Source organism: Salvelinus alpinus, chromosome 35, assembly GCF_045679555.1.
Source record: "Salvelinus alpinus chromosome 35, SLU_Salpinus.1, whole genome shotgun sequence".
NCBI lineage: Eukaryota > Metazoa > Chordata > Actinopteri > Salmoniformes > Salmonidae > Salvelinus > Salvelinus alpinus.
Window position 1 is genome coordinate 4,004,639 of NC_092120.1, and position 25,948 is coordinate 4,030,586.

The 25,948-nt window shown below is 47.4% G+C and overlaps 1 protein-coding gene across 2 annotated transcripts; it reads right to left on the reverse strand.

The window, feature by feature from the left end:
• Nucleotides 1–760: 760 nt before the first annotated feature.
• LOC139564093 (zyxin-like) lies at nucleotides 761–25,453 on the reverse strand. 2 transcript variants are annotated; one of them, XM_071383297.1, is made up of 10 exons: nucleotides 25,299–25,453; nucleotides 12,154–12,443; nucleotides 11,264–11,517; nucleotides 10,487–10,579; nucleotides 8,136–8,699; nucleotides 7,917–8,058; nucleotides 5,950–6,119; nucleotides 5,602–5,780; nucleotides 5,382–5,502; nucleotides 761–3,256 (listed from the first exon to the last, which is right to left on the reverse strand). In XM_071383297.1, the coding sequence occupies exons 2-10, from the start codon at nucleotides 12,425–12,427 to the stop codon at nucleotides 3,146–3,148; spliced, it is 1,908 nt and encodes a 635-aa protein (XP_071239398.1). In that variant the 5' UTR covers nucleotides 12,428–12,443; nucleotides 25,299–25,453; the 3' UTR covers nucleotides 761–3,145. The 2 variants fall into 2 exon arrangements, with proteins under 2 accessions (XP_071239398.1, XP_071239399.1); XM_071383298.1 differs by lacking the exon at nucleotides 25,299–25,453 and adding an exon at nucleotides 24,725–25,277.
• Between the last annotated feature and the right edge of the window lie 495 nt (nucleotides 25,454–25,948).

Below are 25,948 nucleotides of genomic sequence, written 5' to 3' on the forward strand. Positions count from 1 at the left end.
AAAAAGCTCTATTTTTGTCTCATCAGACCACATGACCTTCTCCCATTCCTCCTCTGGATCATCCAGATGGTCATTGGCAAACTTCAGACAGGCCTGGACATGCACTGGCTTAAGCAGGGGGACCTTGCGTGCGCTGCAGGATTTTAATCCATGACGGCGTAGTGTGTTACTAATGGTTTTCTTTGAGACTGTGGTCCCAGCTCTCTTCAGGTCATTGACCAGGTCCTGCCGTGTAGTTCTGGGCTGATCCCTCACCTTCCTCATGATCATTGATGAAATCTTGCATGGAGCCCCAGACCGAGGGTGATTGACCGTCATCTTGAACTTCTTCCATTTTCTAATAATTGCGCCAACAGTTGTTTCCTTCTCACCAAGCTGCTTGCCTATTGTCCTGTAGCCCATCCCAGCCTTGTGCAGGTCTACAATTTTATCCCTGATGTCCTTACACAGCTCTCTGGTCTTGGCCATTGTGGAGAGGTTGGAATCTGTTTGATTGTGTGTGGACAGGTGTCTTTTATACAGGTAACGAGTTCAAACAGGTGCAGTTAATACAGGTAATGAGTGGAGAACAGGAGGGCTTCTTAAAGAAAAACGAACAGGTCTGTGAGAGCCGGAATTCTTACTGGTTGGTAGGTGATCAAATACTTATGTCATGCAATAAAATGCAAATTAATTATTTAAAAATCATACAATGTGATTTTCTGGATTTTTGTTTTAGATTCTGTCTCTCACAGTTGAAGTGTACCTATGATAAAAATTACAGACCTCTACATGCTTTGTAAGTAGGAAAACCTGCAAAATCGGCAGTGTATCAAATACTTGTTCTCCCCACTGTATATGAAAAGAACAAGGCAATCATTATTAAATAAATGAGCAAAGTGGTGTTTTTGAAGGCATCATCACACACCAATGGTCTGACAGTGAAGACAAAGGCATGGTCACAAAGGTGGAATCATTTGTGCAAATAAAAAAAGAAAAACAACTGAGAATACTAAAGATGATACCGACGACCCAGATAACATGCATATTGAGTCGTATTTGGCCATATGGTTTAGGATGTTAGTTTGGTCATTAGGGTTGTGTTGCTATGCCAGACTGAGGAATGTATAAGGATGGGTGTTTGATGTCAAACCAGTCTGAACAGGAGAGAGGAATACTAGGGTGGACATGGCAACTCACCAAGTTTCACAGAAAAATCACAGAAAATAAAAGTACTTATCAATGAAATACAGTATGGTAAGATTACAAGCAGAGTAAATATAACTGATATCGAGACATAACAGAACACTAAGCTGAATAATGGAAACAGTGGTATTCATTGGAGTATTATGAGAAAGGAAGAGGAACAATATACTGTGTAAAGCACACAAAAAACATGATTAAAATTGAAGTGAATTCCACAAAAACAAAGGCAGTGAATTTAAAAAGTGTGATGCATTTGAGTGACCGCTGCCTGGATTTGAAACGTGTTACCAACACCTTGAACTGTATTGGTTTGATCTACATGCTGCTGCTACGGTCAATGACCTACTATACTCTACTGGAAAACAGACTGGCCATTTGATCTGCTGCATGTTTCTAATACTTAAAACCCTGATTCAGAGTCAGTTCTATTATGTTATTCAGAGAGCTGCAAATGCCCAAAATACTAAGCATTTGTAAATGCAGGTGTATAGTGCAAAAATCCATGAGTTTACCTTTAGGTGAATTGAATTAATGAGAGGTAATATCTCTATACCTATGTTACTCATTAGATATCTTAACTCGCCTGCACACTAGATAAGTATGCGTTCAAGAGCGCTTCATTGAGGATGATAGGATTATACTATAGGTCCTGGAAGTTGCCCCTACCTACTGATCCAGGATCTGATGTTTTCCCTCCATCCCCTTAAGATTAGGGATAGGGTAATCTGATCCTAGCGGTTAAGAGCAACTTCTGCCTGGAGCGTAGTTTCTGTTCTAAGCCATGCGGTCCTCTTTAAACTACAGCACTCTATTTAACATGAGATCATAGGAATGGAATCTGTGCTTGGCAAACTTTTGACCTTTGTTCTTGGTAGTGTCTCTAATCATGATCTTAAATCTTCTATTCTTTTGACAAAGAAATAAATGGTCATTTTGATCGTATTGTACCCTCATTCTGTGCTTGATAAACTGGTGAGAGTAACCGACAGTGATCTGTAGCTATGCATGCCTATAAAGCAACAAACGCACACAACAAAAACAAACGAGAGCGACATTCACATATTTTTGTTTGTTTTTTTGCACTCAGTTTTTGCCCTAGAGGAACTACATTTCCCACAGCACAGTGCTCTGCTACATCATGTCTGATGGAATATGTAGTTCTCTAGAAAGCACACTCTAAAGGCAGTTAAGCAACTTGTATGTTTGCAGGCACTCCAAAGTGCTTCAGGTGCCACCAGCCCACCAGAGCTCAGCCCTATGGGAGGTGCAGGGGAACATGAATTAGTCCACCTTCAACTTTAGTTCAACTCCTCGTGCACTGGGGTCAGGGGGTTACACTAAACTCCTGGGAAAAGTTGCCAGTAGGCACAGATCTAAGATCTAACCATAATCAGTAAGGGGGATTGCAAAACTGACCCAAGATCAGCATTTAGGGGCAACTTCACCTTACTGTTACTATGTCTCAAATACTTCCACACCACTAAAAAGTGAAAGACAAATCAAAGTTGTATGGCTGAAACCTTCTCAACATGTTTTCCTATCAGTGGAGAGAGAAGAGGAGAGGAAACCATCTTTGACTGTTGGGACACAGCCCATGACTAAGCTATACTTGTGCAAGTCATGCTGGGAATTTTAGCGTAAACAAAAAATGGCCTTGATAACACTGGCATTAACACAAGGGGAGGAGGAATGGAGTCTCTCAGTGCAGTACATTACCTCTGGACTGAGAGGGGGAATAAGCAGAAAGAGGAGAGAGACATAACGACACATCTGCATGCAAACATACTCGCTTTCACTCATTAACTCACACACACACACACACACACACACACACACACACACACACACACACACACACACACAGTAAAGCTCTGTTGCAAAGACAGAACGGTGGAAGCTGAATGGATCCTGTCTTGGATTTGGTTCAAAGTATGACTTGAATAACAGATGTGTCCACCAATCACTGCATAGCCTTGGCCCGCTGGGTGTGGCACTTCATGCACAGGATCCTGCCGTCCAATGGGTAGCAGCCGTTTGCATCCGCCTCTATGGAGAGGGGGCGGGAACAATCCTGCAACCAGGAAGAGAGACTTCAGGATGTGCAGAAGGTCACTGGAAAACATTTACATCCAAAACACTCGGGGGACACCATTCAAACTGTTAAGATATTTAACCATCTCTTCATAATACATCTTTAGAAGTTCATCTTTACATCTGGCACTTTCTTTACAGTGCCTTGCAAAAGTATTCATCCCCCGTGGCATTTTCCCTCTTTTGTTGCATTACAACCTGTAATTTAAATTGATTTTTATTTGGATTTCATGTAATGGGACATACACAAAATAGTCCCCAGAAAAATTACTTGTTTCAAAAAATTATATAAAATAAAAAACTGAAAAGTGTTGCATGCATATGTATTCACCCCCTTCGCTATGAAGCCCCTACATAAGATCCTGTGCAACCAATTACCTTCAGAAGTCACATAATTAGTTAAATAAAGTCCACCTGTGTGCAATCTAAGTGTCACATGATCGATAGATGGATATACACACACACACACACCTGTTCTGAAAGGCCCCAGAGTCTCCAACACCAGTAAGCAAGGGGCACCACCAAGCAAGCAGCACTATGAAGACCAAGGAGCTCTCCAAACAGGTCAGGGACAAAGTTGTGGAGAAGTACAGATCAGGGTTGGGTTATAAAAAAATATCAGAAACTTTGAACATCCCACAGAGCACCATTAAATCCATTATTAAAAAATGGAAAGAATATGGCACCACAACAAACCTGCCAAGAGAGGGCCGCCCACCAAAACTCACGGACCAGGCAAGGAGAGCATTAATCAGAGGCAACAAAGAGACCAAAGATAACCCTGAAGGAGCTGCAAAGCTCCACAGGGGAGATTGAAGTATCTGTCCATAGGACCACTTTATGCCGTACACTCCACAGAGCTGGGCTTTACAGAAGAGTGGCCAGAAAAAAGCCATTGCTTAAAGTGTTCGCCAAAAAGCATTTGGGAGACTCCCCAAACATATGGAAGAAGGTACTCTGGTCAGATGAGACTAAAATGTAGCTTTTTGGCCATCAAGATAAACGCTATGTCTGGCGCAAACCCAACAACTCTCCTCACCCTGAGAACACCATCCCCACAGTGAAGCATGGTGGTGGCAGCATCATGCTGTGGGGATGTTTTTCCCATCGGCAGGGACTGGGAAACTGGTCAGAATTGAAGGAATGATGGATGGCGCTAAAGACAGGGAAATTCTTGAGGGAAACCTGTTTCAGTCTTTCAGAGATTTGAGACGGGGACGGTTCACCATCCAGCAGGACAATGATCCTAAGCATACTGCTAAAGCAACACTCGAGTGGTTTAAGGGGAAACATTTAAATGTCTTGGAATGGTCTAGTCAAAGCCCAGAGCTCAATCCAATTGGAAATATGTGGTATGACAAAGATTGCTGTACACCAGCGGAACCCATCCAACTTGAAGGAGCTGGAGCAGTTTTGCCTTGAAGAATGGGCAAAAATCTCAGTGGCTAGATGTGCCAAGCTTATAGAGACATACCCAAGAGACTTGTCAGCTGTAAATGCTGCAAAAGGTGTCTCTACAAAGTATTGACTTTGGGGGGGTGAATAGTAATGCACACTCAAGTCCTGTTTTTTTGTCTTATTTCTTGCATCTTCAAAGTGGTAGGCATGTTGTGTAAATCAAATGATACAACTTTAATTCCAGGTAAGGCAACAAAATAGGAAAAATGCCAAGGGGGGGTGACTACTTTCGCAAGCCACTGTATGTGTTAATAGAACTTTAGATGTAGCAGGTCTGTTGTCCTTACCTCACAGCGGTAGTACTTTAGATGTAGCAGGTCTGTTGTCCTTACCTCACAGCGGTAGTACTTTAGATGTAGCAGGTCTGTTGTCCTTACCTCACAGCGGTAGTACTTTAGATGTAGCAGGTCTGTTGTCCTTACCTCACAGCAGTAGTACTTTAGATGTAGCAGGTCTGTTGTCCTTACCTCACAGCGGTAGTACTTTAGATGTAGCAGGTCTGTTGTCCTTACCTCACAGCGGTAGTACTTTAGATGTAGCAGGTCTGTTGTCCTTACCTCACAGCAGTAGTACTTTAGATGTAGCAGGTCTGTTGTCCTTACCTCACAGCAGTAGTACTTTAGATGTAGCAGGTCTGTTGTCCTTACCTCACAGCGGTAGCACTTGAGGTGGAAGTTCTTGTCGAGGGCCACGACTCTGACGGTCTCTTGACTGCCGGCGTCAGGAACTATGGGCTCATTACAGCTCACACACAGGGGAGAGAAACGCCTACAGGCAGGGGAACAGAGAGGACATTAGACCTGTACCACACACAGAGAGGACAATACCTAGGAAGACAGAGAGAAAGACAAGGAGATGAGGCCGTACCTGTGGTAGTCTGGGACACAGTATGGGTTGTTGTTGTCGTCGGTGATGAAGGGCGCCCCCTCCAGGCTGCAGGCGCAGGTGCAGCAGCGGAAACAATGGGCATGGAAACACTGGCCCACCGCCTTCAACACACGGTCTGTAATACGCTCCCCGCACCGAGAACACACCGCCAGAGAACTCTGTAGAGACACACAGACAGGAGGGTGGCAGAGAGAGCAAACAAGTTACATGTCTTTGTGTGTGAGAGAGTTAATTAATTACTGTAAGCTTTTTGTGCATGTAATTGCTGTGTGTGTGTGTGTGTGTGTGTGTGTGTGTGTGTGTGTGTGTGTACATGTGTGCACTCACAGTGTAGCAGTCGTCACACTGTGGCGTCCCGTCCTTGTCGTAGAACTGCATGCCCTGCAGGGGGCGGTGGCAGCTCATACAGCAGAAACAGTCAGAGTGGAAGAGTTTGTTCATGGCTCTCACTGCAGGCTGGGAACGAGACAGAGCCTCACCACACTTACCACATACCTCTGAAAGAGAGAGATGAGGAGAGAGAGAGAGGAGAGAGGGAGAGAGGAGAGATAAGGAGGCAGGGAGAGAGATGAGAGAGAGAGAGTGGAGAGAGGGAGGGAGATAAAGGGAGAAGGGACAAAGAGAGGGGATAGTTGGTTGACGCTGACAGAGGCAGAGCCCAGTCAATCCTATTCCACACAGTCATTAAGTCATTACCACAGACACACTGGTCTAGCACCAATGAGAGAGAGGAGGGAGGAGGCTCCTTACTGCCTAATTACCCTGATCAATCATTTTGATGAAAGGCCAATCAACACACCAGTCCATCAGCACCCCAGTCCATCAGCACCCCAGTCCATCAGCACCCCAGTCCATCAGCACCCCAGTCCATCAGCACCCCAGTCCATCAGCACCCCAGTCCATCAGCACCCCAGTCCAGTCTACTAGAACTACAGCCCAGTCAATTAGCACCCCAGCCCAGTCCATCAGCACCCCAGCCCAGTCTACTAGAACTACCAGTCAATCAGCACTACAGCCCAGTCAATCAGCACTATAGCCCAGTCAATCAGCACCCCAGCCCAGTCTACTAGAACTACAGCCCAGTCAAATCAGCACTACAGCCCAGTCAATCAGCACTACAGCCCAGTCAATCAGCACTACAGCCCAGTCAATCAGCACTACAGCCCAGTCAATCAGCACTACAGCCCAGTCAATCAGCACTACAGCCCAGTCAATCAGCACTACAGCCCAGTCAATCAGCACTACAGCCCAGTCAATCAGCACTACAGCCCAATCAATCAGCACCCCAGTACCCCAGTCCATCAGCACCCCAGCCCAGTCTACAAGAACTATAGCCAAGTCTACTAGAACTACAGCCCAGTCAATCAGCACTACAGCCCAGTCAATCAGAACCAATAGCATACTGAGAAAGAGTGTTGTCAGGCAGGAACTGGACAAGTTAATGACGCTCTGATAATAGAGTTCATTCTGACATGATGGGTATGGTAGTATGAAACAATGAACTAGTGTAGGTGATGAACGGAGCGTGTGTGTGTACCTGTAGGTGCTGAGGTGATGAACGGAGGGTGTGTGTGTACCTGTAGGTGCTGAGGTGATGACGGGAGGGTGTGTGTGTACCTGTAGGTGCTGAGGTGATGAACGGAGCGTGTGTGTGTACCTGTAGGTGCTGAGGTGATGAACGGAGGGTGTGTGTGTACCTGTAGGTGCTGAGGTGATGACGGGAGGGTGTGTGTGTACCTGTAGGTGCTGAGGTGATGAACGGAGGGTGTGTGTGTACCTGTAGGTGCTAAGGTGATGACGGGAGGGTGTGTGTGTACCTGTAGGTGCTGAGGTGATGAACGGAGCGTGTGTGTGTACCTGTAGGTGCTGAGGTGATGAACGGAGGGTGTGTGTGTACCTGTAGGTGCTGAGGTGATGAACGGAGGGTGTGTGTGTACCTGTAGGTGCTGAGGTGATGACGGGAGGGTGTGTGTGTACCTGTAGGTGCTGAGGTGATGAACGGAGCGTGTGTGTGTACCTGTAGGTGCTGAGGTGATGAACGGAGGGTGTGTGTGTACCTGTAGGTGCTGAGGTGATGAACGGAGCGTGTGTGTGTACCTGTAGGTGCTGAGGTGATGAACGGAGGGTGTGTGTGTACCTGTAGGTGCTGAGGTGATGAACGGAGCGTGTGTGTGTACCTGTAGGTGCTGAATGGAGGGTGTGTGTGTACCTGTAGGTGCTGAGGTGATGAGCAGAGGGTGTGTGTGTGTACCTGTAGGTGCTGAATGGAGGGTGTGACGGGAGCGTGTGTGTACCTGTAGGTGCTGAGGTGATGACGGGAGCGTGTGTGTCCATGTCTTTGATGAATGCATTGGTCATTCTCTCAAGCTCCTCCACCTCCCTCATGGAGAGAGGAACACCTCCACCTGGGACAGAGACAGGCCCAGGGGGCGAGGGCTGGGGGACAGAAAACACACATTTAACAGGGGGAGTACTAAACACACACACTCACCCTAAAGGGTCTCCTAACATACCTTTGATGAAGGGGGAGATTTAATTGGCTGGCTGTAAGAAGAGGGTGGTGATGTCATCGCTTTGGGCTGAGGAGGGGGCACGGGAGCAGGAGGGGGTGGGCTCACAGTCATCTGAGAGTCAATGGAAGAGGGCTTTGAGTGATTGAAGGCTGGGGGAGCCACTTTGTTGGCTGGTGGGGCGGGAGGAGCGGCAGGAAGAGGAGGGAAGGAGCTGGCTGCAGGGGAAGGTTTAGGAGCAACACCAAATGGAGCCGGGGCGTGGTTCTGGTTCTTCAGCCCCACAGGAGGCACGGACGTCCCCGTTCTCATGCCCCCAAAAGCCTTAGGAGCCACGACTGGGGCTTTAGAAAATGGCTGTGGGGCAGGAGCAGGAACTGGGGCGGATGTAGGGTTATTGGCTTGTCTGTGTGTCGTTCGGAGTTTGAGCTCCTCGGCCCAGGGAGCGGGAGGGGGCTTGTCTCCCATCTCTGGAGGGGGGAGGAAGGAGAGGTTGGGCTTGGGAGCAGTGGGGGGAGGACCTGCAGGCTTGGGGGCAGGAGGAGGAGCTGAGTACTGACTGGGCAACTGGGGAGACAAGATCAGACAAGAAAACATTACAGGCTATATGTACTGAAGAATTGAAGAGAACTATGAGACGACACAGAACAACAAGCTGTTGCATGGACTCAAACCTACTTTTAGACTAAAAGCATTAGGAACTGAGTGCCCCTCCAGCTATTTTGGAAGTTTTCCAGTTGAAAATACAATGTTATATACAGTACTATTTGAAACATTCTAAACCATCCACCCTACTTAACAAGCCGGCTGTGTTTTTAGGAACTGTGAAAACGGCTAATAGTATCATTCAAGTACAGAATTCAAACATTTTAAAAGGTTGCAGGTAGTGATTTTCTATCGTATCAAATGTTCAACTTCCACAAAGCACAGGCTCTGAGTCATACAGGGGAACTTGAGCTCATCAGTAGTAATCTGTCTCTGACATTTTTATCAAGAGCTTGTGCCAACATTTCTCTGTTCTGATCCAGTTCCTCCCAGGAGGATAAAAACACTCTCCATTTATGGCTGTTTCCCCGCTTGCTTGGCCCCACACACAGGCCTGATGATACTCACTCACTTGATCATAACTCTCTCTCTCTCACACAGGCCTGATCATAACTCTCTCTCGGTCTGGCTTGGCCACACACACACACACACACACACACACACACACACACACACACACACACACACACACACACACACACACACACACACACACACACACACACACACACACACACACACACACACACACACACACACACGGTCCTTGGCCTCTCTTTCTGTTTGCATCTCTATCTTTCTTTATATACATAATTCAGTGTGAGTTTCTCTGCATCACTCACTTCCTCTGTTTTTGTACATCACGCTCTCATTATCTGTCTGTGTACAGTAACTAACAGCTTTCTCATCTTAGAGCCATCAGCCTGAACAGACACAACAGCATGGCATCTGGCCAATTCGTTTCTCCTAACCTGCTGAAAGAGAGACCCCCTCTTTCTCTCTACCTTGGAGGCCCCTTTATTCAAACTTCTGAGTCAACGTCTCCTCTCTTTTTTCCTCTGGTCTTTTCCCCCCCCTCCCCCATTTATTCCCCCTCCCCACTCCTCCATTTATTCCCCCTCCCCACTCCTCCATTTATTCCCCCTCCCCACTCCTCCATTTATTCCCCCTCCCCACTCCTCCATTTATTCCCCCTCCCCACTCCTCCATTTATTCCCCCTCCCCACTCCTCCATTTATTCCCCCTCCCCACTCCTCCATTTATTCCCCCTCCCCACTCCTCCATTTATTCCCCCTCCCCACTCCTCCATTTATTCCCCCTCCCCACTCCTCCATTTATTCCCCCTCCCCACTCCTCCATTTATTCCCCCTCCCCACTCCTCCATTTATTCCCCCTCCCCACTCCTCCATTTATTCCCCCTCCCCACTCCTCCATTTATTCCCCCTCCCCACTCCTCCATTTATTCCCCCTCCCCACTCCTCCATTTATTCCCCCTCCCCACTCCTCCATTTATTCCCCCTCCCCACTCCTCCATTTATTCCCCCTCCCCACTCCTCCATTTATTCCCCCTCCCCACTCCTCCATTTATTCCCCCTCCACATCTCATCTTTATTTCCCTCCATCTTCTCAGTCCCAAGTCTTTCCTACTCTCTCTCTCTGTGTATCATACTGTGTCTACTGCAGACTTTTGTTACAGTCAGTTTCCCTGTTGGTTTACTGACGTTGTGTGCTTCTATGAAGCTCTACAGTATACGACGCTCTACAGTATATGAAATACTTTCCCTCCTCCCCCTTGTCCTTCTCTGTACCTTGGGGTTGAAGGGTCCTCTGGTCTCCATCTCAGACAGCAGGTCAGTCAGAGAGCCCAGCTGTTTGTCAAAACTAGTCTGCTTTGCCAGACGCTGTGGGAGTGAGAAAGAAGGGGGGAGGGAGAGAGAGAGCGAGAGAGAGAGATGATGATGGTTTATCAACAGGCTGAATCTTGACTTGAAAAATGTAGCAAACTCCAACTGCCACCTAAATCATACACTTGTGTCAATGGGGAATGTGCACAGAACTGTACTGATAGAACAGAATGTAACTGATTTGCATGGATCAGAACTTAAGTACTCACATCAGGTTAGGCAATACACTTCCACATCTGCTTACTGGGGACATCCACCATGGTAGTAGATGTGTGGATGAGAGTTCAGGCCGTCATCCAACACAACTACACCAATACAATGACAAGTGCTTTGGGACCTTATGGAAAGTTCTATATTTAAGCAATAAGGCACGAGGGGGTGTGGTATATTGCCAATATACCAACGCTACGGGCTGTTCTTGGGCACGACGCAACGCAGAATGCCTGGACAGACCTTAGCCGTGGTATATTGGCCATATATATCACAAACCCCCGAGGTGCCTTATTGCTATTATAAACTGGTTACCAACGTAATTAGAGCAGTAAAAATAAATGTTTTGTCATACCTGTGGCATACGGTCTCATATACCACAGCTGTTAGCCAATCAGCATTCAGGGTTCGAACCACCCAGTTTATAATACAGAACGCATTCCATTCTTATGATTAGTAACCCAGACTCACCTGAGAGTTCTCCCCAGCACTGGGGACACTGCTGGGACCAGAGACTGGGAGAGGGGGAGGTGGTGGTGGAGGTGGGGGAGACGGGGAACGGGGGAGACAGGCATTCTCCTCAGGCGGGGTGGGGGGCAGGTCATCCACCGCGGGAGGGGGGGGGAAGGCTGGGGGAGGGGCATCAGAGGCTGGGGGTGTGGTTGCACAGTTCGGGGGAGGGGCTGGCAGCTCATCGTCCAACGGAGGAGGAGGGGGCGGGAAGTCTAATAGAAACGGGGAGGGGTGATTGATTAAAACAAAGGCATAGCAATCAAATGGTTTCTAAACGTTCTATAATTCATTGAAAACCTGTCATCTAATCACTGCACCCACCCAGACATTCATTCAGGGAACTCCATGACAATACAGTTTCTACACACAGAGACGTCAAGAAAATAGACTTAAAGGGATAAGTAGGTGGGTAAGTAGAAAAACAGCTTAATTGCCAGAATCTCCCAGTATCCCTTTAAATGCAGTAATTAGAGCGTGTGAGAAACAGGAAGGTGAGTTTCATTGACGGGATAAAAGCCATGTTGCAGTCTACCAATCTGTTGGGTTGCTAACACCAGGCTCAGACTCTGGGATACAACATCCTTGTTTTATCAGAAACAAAGATAAATACTTGTAACTAAATAATAACATGCTTGATGCTTCTGTTGCGAGATAAGTTCAGTCTTATAACAACCCCTAGCCACTTCCCCTAACCTCTACCACCATATGTTTTACACCTATCCAGTTACTTCACATCTGCACTGTGAAGGGAAAGAGCTCAAGTGAAGGAGTTAGGGGTCACATTGAACCAGACAACTAGATGCATGGGATAAATGTTTACAAAATGACAAATGAAAATGGCCAATCACCTTCGCAGAGCGATGGTGGGGGTGGAGGCATCACTCCAACTCGACCAATGACAGCTGTGCCGACACCGCGTGTTGAGGAGACCAGACTGGGGGGAGGAGAGGGACCTGCGGGAGGAGTTGAGCCCGGGGGAGGCGACGGGTCGGACTGGCTTTTGGGGCGTGGCGGGTTGACCGAGGCAAACTTCTTTGGCTGGTTGTAGAAGGAGGGGGTGGAGACTTTGAGGTTGATGGAGGACGTCACCATGAAGGGTTTACTGCCGCTGGAGTCAGCCATGTTGTCTTTTTACTGTCTGAGGAGAGAAGAGGAGGACAGCTGTTGTTTATGACAATATTGGTTCATTACGACGATTTAGAAGAGGACAAACACAATCCACCCAAATCAACAAACTCAAATGAGCTGTAAGGAGGCTGCCAACTTAAAGAGATGGCTGTTTTACAGAGGAGGTCTAGCAAACCTGGAGGCCAGCTGTAGAAAGGATAACGGCGAAGATAAAATAAACCTTTGATATAGAAATGAACCATAGAGCATTAGCTAATCTGAGGTGAGCACACAGAGCTTTTGAAACAGTAGGGGGATATTTCTCTTTGGTGAATTAGTGGGGACATGTCAACAAAGGATCTAACAAACCTGCAGCCAAACTACAGGAGAGAACCTCCAAAGCACACACACCTCTGAAAGGTCTTGGCTGCTCTACACAGTACCTCGCCCTAGATTGGAAATACACACTAGCCACTCCTTAGGCTCAGTATGGAGAGAGGCATACCGTAACCCTTATAGCTGCTTCAAGGTCAACTCTCAGTATGAAACTTTTCATTGTAATAAAAAGGGATGACCGGGTCGGACCTGAGACGGGTAAAACCATCATAACATGTTCATGTGAGCTACGTCAAGGAGAGTGTCATTCAACGGGTTAGCTCAAATATTTACCTCGCGTGTTTGTGGTTAAAAATGCTGATGATACCACAGCGGCTCTATCTCAGATTCCCCAAACGCCCGTGGCCCTGTAGGTGACCCCTGGTTAAACAGAGACGTGGCCCTGTAGGTGACCCCTGGTTAAACAGAGACGTGGCCCTGTAGGTGACCCCTGGTTAAACAGAGACGTGGCCCTGTAGGTGACCCCTGGTTAAACAGAGACGTGGCCCTGTAGGTGACCCCTGGTTAAACAGAGACGTGGCCCTGTAGGTGACCCCTGGTTAAACAGCGACGTGGCCCTGTAGGAGACCCCTGGTTAAACAGAGACGTGGCCCTGTAGGTGACCCCTGGTTAAACAGAGACGTGGCCCTGTAGGTGACCCCTGGTTAAACAGCGACGTGGCCCTGTAGGTGACCCCTGGTTAAACAGAGACGTGGCCCTGTAGGTGACCCCTGGTTAAACAGAGACGTGGCCCTGTAGGTGACCCCTGGTTAAACAGAGACGTGGCCCTGTAGGTGACCCCTGGTTAAACAGAGACGTGGCCCTGTAGGTGACCCCTGGTTAAACAGAGACGTGGCCCTGTAGGTGACCCCTGGTTAAACAGAGACGTGGCCCTGTAGGTGACCCCTGGTTAAACAGAGACGTGGCCCTGTAGGTGACCCCTGGTTAAACAGAGACGTGGCCCTGTAGGTGACCCCTGGTTAAACAGAGACGTGCCCCTGTAGGTGACCCCTGGTTAAACAGAGACGTGGCCCTGTAGGTGACCCCTGGTTAAACAGAGACGTGGCCCTGTAGGTGACCCCTGGTTAAACAGAGACGTGGCCCTGTAGGTGACCCCTGGTTAAACAGAGACGTGGCCCTGTAGGTGACCCCTGGTTAAACAGAGACGTGGCCCTGTAGGTGACCCCTGGTTAAACAGAGACGTGGCCCTGTAGGTGACCCCTGGTTAAACAGAGACGTGGCCCTGTAGGTGACCCCTGGTTAAACGGAGACGTGGCCCTGTAGGTGACCCCTGGTTAAACAGAGACGTGGCCCTGTAGGTGACCCCTGGTTAAACAGAGACGTGGCCCTGTAGGTGACCCCTGGTTAAACAGAGACGTGGCCCTGTAGGTGACCCCTGGTTAAACAGAGACGTGGCCCTGTAGGTGACCCCTGGTTAAAAAGAGATGTGGCCCTGTAGGTGACCCCTGGTTAAACAGAGATGTGGCCCTCTCTCTCAGTACATGTCTAACGTTACTTTCAGCTAGACTCTAGGCTGTTATAGTGCCCTACAGAGTATACAGTGCATTCGGACTAATTCCCCTTTCCCACATTTTGTTAAGTTACAGCCTTATTCTAAAATTGATTAAATAATTTCCCCCCCTCATCAATCCACACACAATACCCCATAATTACAAAGGAAAACAGTTTTTTTTGCAAATGTATATATAAAAAGAAAGACATACATTATGTAAATAAGCATTCACACCGTTTGCTATAAGACTCCAAATGAGCTCAGGTGCATCCTGTTTCCATTGATCATCCTTAAGATGTTTCTACAACTTGATTGGAGTCCACCTGTGGTAAATTCAATTGATTGGATATGATTTGGAAAGACACACAACTGTCTATATAAGGGCCCACAGTTGACAGTGCGTGTCAGAGCAAAAACCAAGCCATAAGGTTTTTTTTGTCACTTCCGGGTTGGAGCGAGCGGTCGCATTTGCGCTTTGGTCCGCAGGTAGTATAACTTTTCATTACATTTCATTACATTCAATTATAGTACAACGGTTTGATTTGTCTAATCTTAGCAATTTCTTCTTAGCTAGCTACATAGCCGTCTTTGTATCAAAAATAATTGCGTAATTATCGTATTACGTCGTCCTAACGCAGTCTACACTGCTATCTGCCCAGCAGCTAGCCAGCTAGCAAACGTCCACCGTCTACCGAATAGCAGCACTGTAGCAACTATTACACTCAACTGAACGACTTGATTAGTGTAGTGTTAGCTAGCTACATAGTTGTCTTTGCTGTCTTCGTATCCAAGATAATTGTGTAGTTTAGAGTGTGTAGTTTTAGAGTGATTATCTTAAATTTACCGAGGTTAGCTAGCCAGCTATTTGTCGTCCTTAACATAGGAGACACTGCTAGCTAGCCAACAGCTAGCCAACGTCTACCGAATAGAACTTCCGCACTCAACAACCCGGTCGCATTCCGCTTCGCTCCACAGGTAGTATCACATTTTCATTTCATTTCATTACAGTACAACGGTTGGATTTGTTTGATCGTAGCTAGCTACACAGCTAGCTACATAGCCGTCTTTGTATCAAAGATAATTGTGTAGTCTAGAGCGATTTTCTAGGTTAGCTAGCCAGCTACTGTCGTTCTTTTAACGCAACGTAACGTAATCAACACTGCTAGCTAGCCAGCTAGCCCCCGAATAGCAGCACTGTAGAAACTATTACACTCAACGGAACGACTTGATTAGTGTAGTGTCAACAACGCAGCCACTGCCAGCTAGCCTACAAAGTCAACAACGCAGCCACTGCCAGCTAGCCTACTTCAGCAGTACTGTATCATCTTAATCATTCTAGTCAATAAGATTCTTGCTACGTAAGCTTAACTTTCTGAACATTCGAGACGCGTAGTCCACTTGTCATTCCAATCTCCTTTGCATTAGCTTAGTCTCTTCTGTAGCCTGTCAACTATGTGTCTGTCTATCCCTGTTCTCTCCTCTCTGCACAGACCATACAAACGCTCCACACCGCGTGGCCGCGGCCACCCTAATCTGGTGGTCCCAGCACGCACGACCCACGTGGAGTTCCAGGTCTCCGGTAGCCTCTGGAACTGCCGATCTGCGGCCAACAAGGCAGAGTTCATCTCAGCCTATGCCTCCCTCCAGTCCCTCGACTTCTTGGCACTGACGGAAACATGGATCACCACAGATAACACTGCTACTCCTACTGCTCTCTCTTCGTCCGCCCACGTGTTCTCGCACACCCCGAGAGCTTCTGGTCAGCGGGGTGGTGGCACCGGGATCCTCATCTCTCCCAAGTGGTCATTCTCTCTTTCTCCCCTTACCCATCTGTCTATCGCCTCCTTTGAATTCCATGCTGTCACAGTTACCAGCCCTTTCAAGCTTAACATCCTTATCATTTATCGCCCTCCAGGTTCCCTCGGAGAGTTCATCAATGAGCTTGATGCCTTGATAAGCTACTTTCCTGAGGACGGCTCACCTCTCACAGTTCTGGGCGACTTTAACCTCCCCACGTCTACCTTTGACTCATTCCTCTCTGCCTCCTTCTTTCCACTCCTCTCCTCTTTTGACCTCACCCTCTCACCTTCCCCCCCTACTCACAAGGCAGGCAATACGCTCGACCTCATCTTTACTAGATGCTGTTCTTCCACTAACCTCATTGCAACTCCCCTCCAAGTCTCCGACCACTACCTTGTATCCTTTTCCCTCTCGCTCTCATCCAACACTTCCCACACTGCCCCTACTCGGATGGTATCGCGCCGTCCCAACCTTCGCTCTCTCTCCCCCGCTACCCTCTCCTCTTCCATCCTATCATCTCTTCCCTCTGCTCAAACCTTCTCCAACCTATCTCCTGATTCTGCCTCCTCAACCCTCCTCTCCTCCCTTTCTGCATCCTTTGATTCTCTATGTCCCCTATCCTCCAGGCCGGCTCGGTCCTCCCCTCCCGCTCCGTGGCTCGACGACTCACTGCGAGCTCACAGAACAGGGCTCCGGGCAGCCGAGCGGAAATGGAGGAAAACTCGCCTCCCTGCGGACCTGGCATCCTTTCACTCCCTCCTCTCTACATTTTCCTCTTCTGTCTCTGCTGCTAAAGCCACTTTCTACCACTCTAAATTCCAAGCATCTGCCTCTAACCCTAGGAAGCTCTTTGCCACCTTCTCCTCCCTCCTGAATCCTCCTCTCCCCCCCCCCCCCTCCTCCCTCTCTGCAGATGACTTCGTCAACCATTTTGAAAAGAAGGTCGACGACATCCGATCCTCGTTTGCTAAGTCAAACGACACCGCTGGTTCTGCTCACACTGCCCTACCCTGTGCTCTGACCTCTTTCTCCCCTCTCTCTCCAGATGAAATCTCGCGTCTTGTGACGGCCGGCCGCCCAACAACCTGCCCGCTTGACCCTATCCCCTCCTCTCTTCTCCAGACCATTTCCGGAGACCTTCTCCCTTACCTCACCTCGCTCATCAACTCATCCCTGACCGCTGGCTACGTCCCTTCCGTCTTCAAGAGAGCGAGAGTTGCACCCCTTCTGAAAAAACCTACACTCGATCCCTCCGATGTCAACAACTACAGACCAGTATCCCTTCTTTCTTTTCTCTCCAAAACTCTTGAACGTGCCGTCCTTGGCCAGCTCTCCCGCTATCTCTCTCAGAATGACCTTCTTGATCCAAATCAGTCAGGTTTCAAGACTAGTCATTCAACTGAGACTGCTCTTCTCTGTATCACGGAGGCGCTCCGCACTGCTAAAGCTAACTCTCTCTCCTCTGCTCTCATCCTTCTAGACCTATCGGCTGCCTTCGATACTGTGAACCATCAGATCCTCCTCTCCACCCTCTCCGAGTTGGGCATCTCCGGCGCGGCCCACGCTTGGATTGCGTCCTACCTGACAGGTCGCTCCTACCAGGTGGCGTGGCGAGAATCTGTCTCCTCACCACGTGCTCTCACCACTGGTGTCCCCCAGGGCTCTGTTCTAGGCCCTCTCCTATTCTCGCTATACACCAAGTCACTTGGCTCTGTCATAACCTCACATGGTCTCTCCTATCATTGCTATGCAGACGACACACAACTAATCTTCTCCTTTCCCCCTTCTGATGACCAGGTGGCGAATCGCATCTCTGCATGTCTGGCAGACAAATCAGTGTGGATGACGGATCACCACCTCAAGCTGAACCTCGGCAAGACGGAGCTGCTCTTCCTCCCGGGGAAGGACTGCCCGTTCCATGATCTCGCCATCACGGTTGACAACTCCATTGTGTCCTCCTCCCAGAGCGCTAAGAACCTTGGCGTGATCCTGGACAACACCCTGTCGTTCTCAACTAACATCAAGGCGGTGGCCCGTTCCTGTAGGTTCATGCTCTACAACATCCGCAGAGTACGACCCTGCCTCACACAGGAAGCGGCGCAGGTCCTAATCCAGGCACTTGTCATCTCCCGTCTGGATTACTGCAACTCGCTGTTGGCTGGGCTCCCTGCCTGTGCCATTAAACCCCTACAACTCATCCAGAACGCCGCAGCCCGTCTGGTGTTCAACCTTCCCAAGTTCTCTCACGTCACCCCGCTCCTCCGCTCTCTCCACTGGCTTCCAGTTGAAGCTCGCATCCGCTACAAGACCATGGTGCTTGCCTACGGAGCTGTGAGGGGAAGGGCACCTCCGTACCTTCAGGCTCTGATCAGGCCCTACACCCAAACAAGGGCACTGCGTTCATCCACCTCTGGCCTGCTCGCCTCCCTACCACTGAGGAAGTACAGTTCCCGCTCAGCCCAGTCAAAACTGTTCGCTGCTCTGGCCCCCCAATGGTGGAACAAACTCCCTCACGACGCCAGGACAGCGGAGTCAATCACCACCTTCCGGAGACACCTGAAACCCCACCTCTTTAAGGAATACCTAGGATAGGATAAAGTAATCCTTCTCACCCCCCCCCCTTAAAAGATTTAGATGCACTATTGTAAAGTGGCTGTTCCACTGGATGTCATAAGGTGAATGCACCAATTTGTAAGTCGCTCTGGATAAGAGCGTCTGCTAAATGACTTAAATGTAAATGTAAGGTCGAAGGAATTGTCCATAGAGCTCCGAGACAGAGTTATGTTGAGGCACAGATCAGGGGAAGGGTACCAAAACATTTCTGCAGCATTGAAGGTCCCCAAGAACAGAGTGGCCTCCATCATTCTTAAAATGGAAGAAGTTTGGAACCACCAAGACTCTTCCTAGAGCTGGTCGCCCAGCCAAACTGAGCAATTGGGGGAGAAGGGCCTTGGTCAGGGAGGGAGAACCATCAGAAGGACAACCATCTCTGCAGCACTCCACCAATCAGGCTTTCATGGTAGAGTGGCCAGATGGAAGCCACTCCTCAGTAAAAGGCACATGACAGCCCTCTTGGAGTTTGCCAAAAGACACCTAAAGGACGCTCAGACCATGAGAAACAAGATTCTCTCATCTGATAAAACCAAGATTGAAGTCTTTGGCATGAATGCCAAGCGTCACGTCTGGAGGAAACCTGGCACCAGCTCTATGGTTACGCATGGTGGTGGCAGCATCATGCTGTGAGGATGTATTTCAGTGGCAGGGATTGGGAGACTGTTCATCTTTCCTTCAATCCTGACTAGAGTAAAGTACAGAGAGATCCTTGATGAAAACCTGCTCCAGAGCACTCAGGACCTCAGACTGGGGCAAAGGTTTAACTTCCAACAGGACAACGACCCTAAGCACACAGCCAAGACAACGCAGGAGTGGCTTCAGGACAAGTTTCTAAATGTTCTTGAGTGGCCCAGCCAGAGTCCGGACTTGAACCCGATCCAACATCTCTGGAGAGACCTGAAAATAGCTGTGCAGTGACGCTCCCCTCCAACCTGACAGAGCTTGAGAGGATCTGCAGAGAAGATTGGGAGAAACTCCCCAAATACAGGTGTGCCAAGCTTGTAGCGTCATACCAAAGAAGAGACACGAGGCTGTAATTGCTGATAAAGGTGCTTCAACAAAGTACTGACTAAAGGGTCCGAATACTTATGTAAATTTGATAGATTTTTATTTTGAATAAATTAGCAAACATTTCTAAAAATCTGTTTTAGCTTCGTCATTATGGGGTATTGTGATGTCATTATGGGGTATTGTGATGTCATTATGGGGTATTGTGATGTCATTATGGGGTATTGTGATGTCATTATGGGGTATTGTGATGTCATTATGGGGTATTGTGTGTAGATTGATGAGGGGAAAAAACAATTGAATCAATTTTAGAATAAGGCTGTAATGTAACAAAATGTGGAAAAAGTCAAAGTGTCTGAATACTTTTCAAATGCACTGCATATAAAAGGCATTGATGGGTCCTAGTCAGAATCTCACCGCTGGATCATAAATAAGCCTAATGGCTTATGTCTAGAAACATGGTTTTGTCCATAATGTGAAATGCTTTCTTTTGTTAGAGTAACAACATATTTAAGAACCATTGCCATAGTGATAATATACAGTGGGGCAAAAAAGTATTTAGTCAGCCACCAATTGTGCAAGTTCTCCCACTTAAAAAGATGAGAGAGGCCTGTAATTTCCATCATAGGTACACTTCAACTATGACAGACAAAATGAGAAAAGAAATCCAGAAAATCACATTGTAGGATTTTTTATGAATTTATTTGCAAATTATGGTGGAAAATAAGTATTTGGGGATCTGGGGATCTGCAGCCCGGGGTTAGGGAGGAGGGTCGGGGATCTGCAGCCCGGGGTTAGGGAGGAGGGTCGGGGATCTGCAGCCCGGGGTTAGGGAGGAGGGTCGGGGATCTGAAGCCCGGGGTTAGGGAGGAGGGTCGGGGATCTGCAGCCCGGGGTTAGGGAGGAGGGTCGGGGATCTGCAGCCCGGGGTTAGGGAGGAGGGTCGGGGATCTGCAGCCCGGGGTTAGGGAGGAGGGTCGGGGATCTGCAGCCCGGGGTTAGGGAGGAGGGTCGGGGATCTGCAGCCCGGGGTTAGGGAGGAGGGTCGGGGATCTGCAGCCCGGGGTTAGGGAGGAGGGTCGGGGATCTGAAGCCCGGGGTTAGGGAGGAGGGTCGGGGATCTGCAGCCCGGGGTTAGGGAGGAGGGTCGGGGATCTGCAGCCCGGGGTTAGGGAGGAGGGTCGGGGATCTGCAGCCCGGGGTTAGGGAGGAGGGTCGGGGATCTGCAGCCCGGGGTTAGGGAGGAGGGTCGGGGATCGTCCCCTCAGCCTAACTAAAGTAAACCATTGTGAAATTGGATCCAGAGATGATGAGACCCATGGTGAGAACGTTTGGAACTTCAGTTGAATGACATCAACACCATGGTCTGCTTTTTCCTTTCCCTCCGTCTCCAATCTGCTCGCCCTTTCCCTCCCTAAATCACTCTCTACCTCAACAACCCCCCCCCCCCCCCCCCAAAGCTCCCTCCTCTCATTTCAGCTGGATGACATCACCACGGTCTGTATTTCATAATCTTAACTAGTTTTACAGCTTGGCTGTGAGGCGACATCATGTGTGCAGAGAGAGTGCTAAACTCATGCAAACCACCTACTGTAAATAATAGCTCATAGCTTATCGAGTACGTTATGATTTCCACGTGGTCGGTTGGTCGTCGGTCTACCAAGGAGGATTAGAAGACAATTCATTTGGTAGAGGAGATGATATTTGAGATGGTATCAAGGCCCAGACATCGATTGAAGCATCGTTCTGTGTTGGATGTGGATGGGACTATAACACTAAACACTTACAGTACACTGTTGTTTTACCACTGGCTGTCTGTGTTTACCTGAGAGAGACAACACCAACAATAGAAACTGTGCCAGACCAGTAAGAACACTAGTGACAAGCCAACAAGCTGCTTGGGACGATCGCGTTGGAATCCAGATGCGGAGTATAAAACAGGCAGAAGCACTTGATTCTGAAAGCCACTCTTGAACTAGTGCTGGGAATTGCCAGGGACCTCACGATACAATATTATCACCATACTTAGGTGAAGATACAATATGTATTGCGATTCTCACGATTCTATATGTATCGCGATGCGATACTGTGATTTTATTGCGACTCAATGTTCCAAACATAGCTCTCACCATTTGTCTGCTGCAGGAGGACAAGAGAGAGTCATAAGAAAACAAGTTTTGATCAGTCATGGAAAAAAAGTGCTGAAAACAAATTGGCTCCTTATTTAAAAAGATTGAGTACAAGCTATGAAGGAAAAATGATTATTTGATAAAATTGCGATATTGTCAAAACGATACATCATCAAAAATAATATCCCGATATGTAACTGTATCAACACCCCCACACACACTATCTTGGACCCTAACACCTAACCCTATCCCCTAACATTACCATAACCCTAGCCCTAAATCAACAACAAAAATACTTCCTTACTTGCTCATCAGCTCTGACGCCAGTGTTGTCCTCTCTAGCATGGCCATCTAGTGACTACCCTACAGCTGCTAAAGCTCCATCGTTGTCCCTGAGTTTCAGCACAGACACGCCCAGCTCTTGCTGGGAAGCCTGTCTGTCTGTGACTTTGTCTGGGAGAGTTACTCATGCACTGACGACGCTCCTAATTGAGTCTGATCTTACAGGTCACTAGCCTTTCAGAGGGGACTGGGGTCTCCCTCACAGCGTGGCAGTAGTACTATGTTAGGCTATACTGACTGAGTGAATGGGTGACGTATTACATTAATTGTATCTTACAGTGATCTTATAGAGGTCAAATGGCTGTGGCACGCTTGTGAATGGAATCCCCAGACTCCCACCCAAACAGTCACGCACACAGACGTAGTAAGACCAAGCCTGCTTTACTCTGAACAAGCAAGTTTAATGACAAATTACAAGGGGAGAGAGATTTGGGGAAATGTTATGCATTAAGTATTATGAGGATAGCCTGGGTACCAGTCGGTTTGTGCCATCATTCCACTCAGGGGTCTAAAGTGCGACTGATTTGGTCGCATATGCAACATGTTTCATTTTAGCAGCTCTGTGCGACTAGGAAAAAAATAAGTGGAAAGCCCAAAAAACTGTCAAAGACTCCAGCCTCCCAAGTCAGACTGTTCTCTCTACTACCGCATGGCAAGCGGTACCGATGCACCACATCTGCAACCAGCAGGACCCCGAACAGCTTCTACCCTCAAGCCAAAAGACTGTTAAATAGTTAACCAAATAGCTACCCGGACTATGTGACCCTTGCACTACCTTTTTTTGACTCATCACATACGCTGCTGCTACTGTTTATCTATCCTGCTGCCTAGTCACTTTATTCCTAGTTATATGTACATATCTACATCAATTACCTTGTACCCCTGCACATTGACTCGGTACCCTTTGTATATAGCCAAGTTATCATTACTCATTGTGTATTATTACTTTTCTATATTTTCCCTGTATTGTTGGGAAGGGCCCATAAGCATTTCACTGGGGTGGGTATAATTTGTGGTATGTTCCAACAGGAATCTGTTCCAAAAACTTTGTAAATAACAAGGTTGCCAACAAACAACACATACAAAGTTGTATAGCGGCAGAATAAGATACCGGGTAGGGAGTGGGCTATTTCATTAAGTTTCACTCACCACGTTTATTCTGAAAAGTGTCTGTCCTCACTCTGTTAGCCTATGGACAAACATTAAAAATAAGCTACGTGGTGAGTTGATGCCTATTCGGCAGCTAGGTTATTTGATCATGCAACTTTGTATGCGTTGTTTGTTGGCAGCCTTGTACTTTACAACGTTTTTGGAACAGATTCCTGTTGGAACGTTCCACAAATGATACCCACCCATTTCACTGTTAATCTACAGCTGTTGTTTATGAAGCATGTGATGAATAACATTTGATTTGGCAGGTGACAATTTGCTTCTTGAAAGTCCATTATCTTGAAAACTTGACTGCTGACATGCAAAACATTTGGACTAATGAAAACAGTGGACTAATGAAAACATTTGGACTAATGAAAACAGTGGACTAATGAAAACAGTGGACTAATGAAAACAGTGGACTAATGAAAACAGTGGACTAATGAAAACAGTGGACTAATGAAAACAGTGGACTAATGAAAACAGTGGACTAATGAAAACATTTGGACTAATGAAAACATTTGGACTAATGAAAACATTTGGACTAATGAAAACATTTGGACTAATGAAAACAGTGGACTAATGAAAACAGTGGACTAATGAAAACAGTGGACTAACGAAAACATTTGGACTAACGAAAACATTTGGACTAACGAAAACATTTGGACTAATGAAAACAGTGGACTAACGAAAACAGTGGACTAACGAAAACAGTGGACTAACGAAAACAGTGGACTAACGAAAACAGTGGACTAACGAAAACAGTGGACTAATGAAAACAGTGGACTAACGAAAACAGTGGACTAACGAAAACAGTGGACTAATGAAAACAGTGGACTAACGGGAGAAAAAAAATCAAAAGAGCTTGTGTCTACGGGTCTGGAAAACTACCACAGCACTCAACGTTTTAAATCTATATTCTCTCTTTACATTTTAGTCAGTGGGTTTGCGTGAGGACAACCATCTTGTGAAACAATGGAATCCCATTTTGGATGAAACAACAGCTGGTAGGAACTTGATGGATAACCATGATCCACCGTATTGCATTAGCGCCCCACCCACCTTTTGGCATGCCTCTGATTAGCTATGGTAGATAGATGTCTGCTAAGCTCAAGACAGCTAAGAACAACTGAGCACACATAATATACAAAATACCCGACGGTCATCAATGAATCATCCATGTAGTCATAGTTAGGTAAAGTCTATCTAACCCTGATTCAATAGGATTGCAGTGTATGTCAATCCGTATTGATAGCCCTGGTCTAGCATTCACCTGCATACAACCCAGTGTTGAAATAACTTCAAAACGGCAAATGTATATAATAGCTGCATATAAAAGCGCAATCTATCTAGACATGCTGGCTAGTTAGTTTGTGCACTCACCTATATTTTTGCTGGCTAGCAGCCTCCCTACAGTTGGTAGCGAGCCAGAGGTTGTAGGGGGCTAACGTTACTTCCTCGCCTCTCTCTACTTCGATGACACGGGTTATCGTCCTCAACCGGCCCCTTTCTATTTATTCTTCAACGGTAGGTCTATCTGTACCCTAAATGGATGTTGTCATCACCCTTTCCCTGTCTATTTTCAAAGGAATGTGAGATTTCTGTCTGGCTAATCAGCCAGCTAACTTTTCCTCCTAAACTGTACTTCCGGTTACAGCCTCCGAATTTTTCTTTGTCGTGAGCGAGCGGGAATCTATCAAAAGCTGTAAAAGTGTAAATGCGCCCTTTGCACAAGGACTGCTCAGTGGACTAAAAAGCGGAACATCCGCCCCGGTAGATGAGTAATAATCGTACCAGGCACTTTGCTATTGTTCTTTCATACATCTTCTTAACTGTTGAAACTCTGCAATGCACCAAAACTATATATCACATAATCTGATTATAGCGTTGCTTAGACCGAAATGATAAGGCTACAAAATATTTAATAACTCATAATCAGTGTAAAATCTGTTCTTACCTATGTGTGCAGTTGGGAGAGCAAACTATTACCCTCCCTACAGTATCTCTCTTCCTTCTCCTTTTCCCTAGCTGTAGATCCAAACCCACACAGAAAGTGTGTTTGTTAATAACTTTCCTCTACCCCTCTCTCTCAGTTCCCCTACAGCTGTTAGACCCTCCCCCTCTCTCCTCCCCACTCTCTCTCTCTCTCTCTCTCCTCCCCTCTCTCTCTCCTCCCCACTCTCTCTATCTCTCTCTCTCTCCTCCCCCTCTCCATGGAAAAGGAATGACACCATCCTTCCTAACAAGTTCTTTCTCGTTGGACTTTCTCTCAGGATGTGTATATTACTATGTCAACACCACATCTCTCTCTTTCTCATTGTGTTTGTTCATAAACTGCTGTAAGGCAGTAGCCCCTGTCTTTCCTCTCTGTTTCTCCCTGTCTCACTCTCTCTCTGGATTCCTGCAACATTCTTCATTCTATGACATCAACGCTGCCTGCCTTTCCTTGTAAGGTCAGAGAGAGAGGGAATGAGAGAGAGGGAGGGGAGAGATACTGGAGGCTTGATTAGGTACAGACACTAAAATGGTTGGGGGACACAAGGGAAAGAGAAAGGCCACATGGTGCTGTTGCCCTCGCTGTAAGACCTGCTCCTGTCCAGGTGTAAA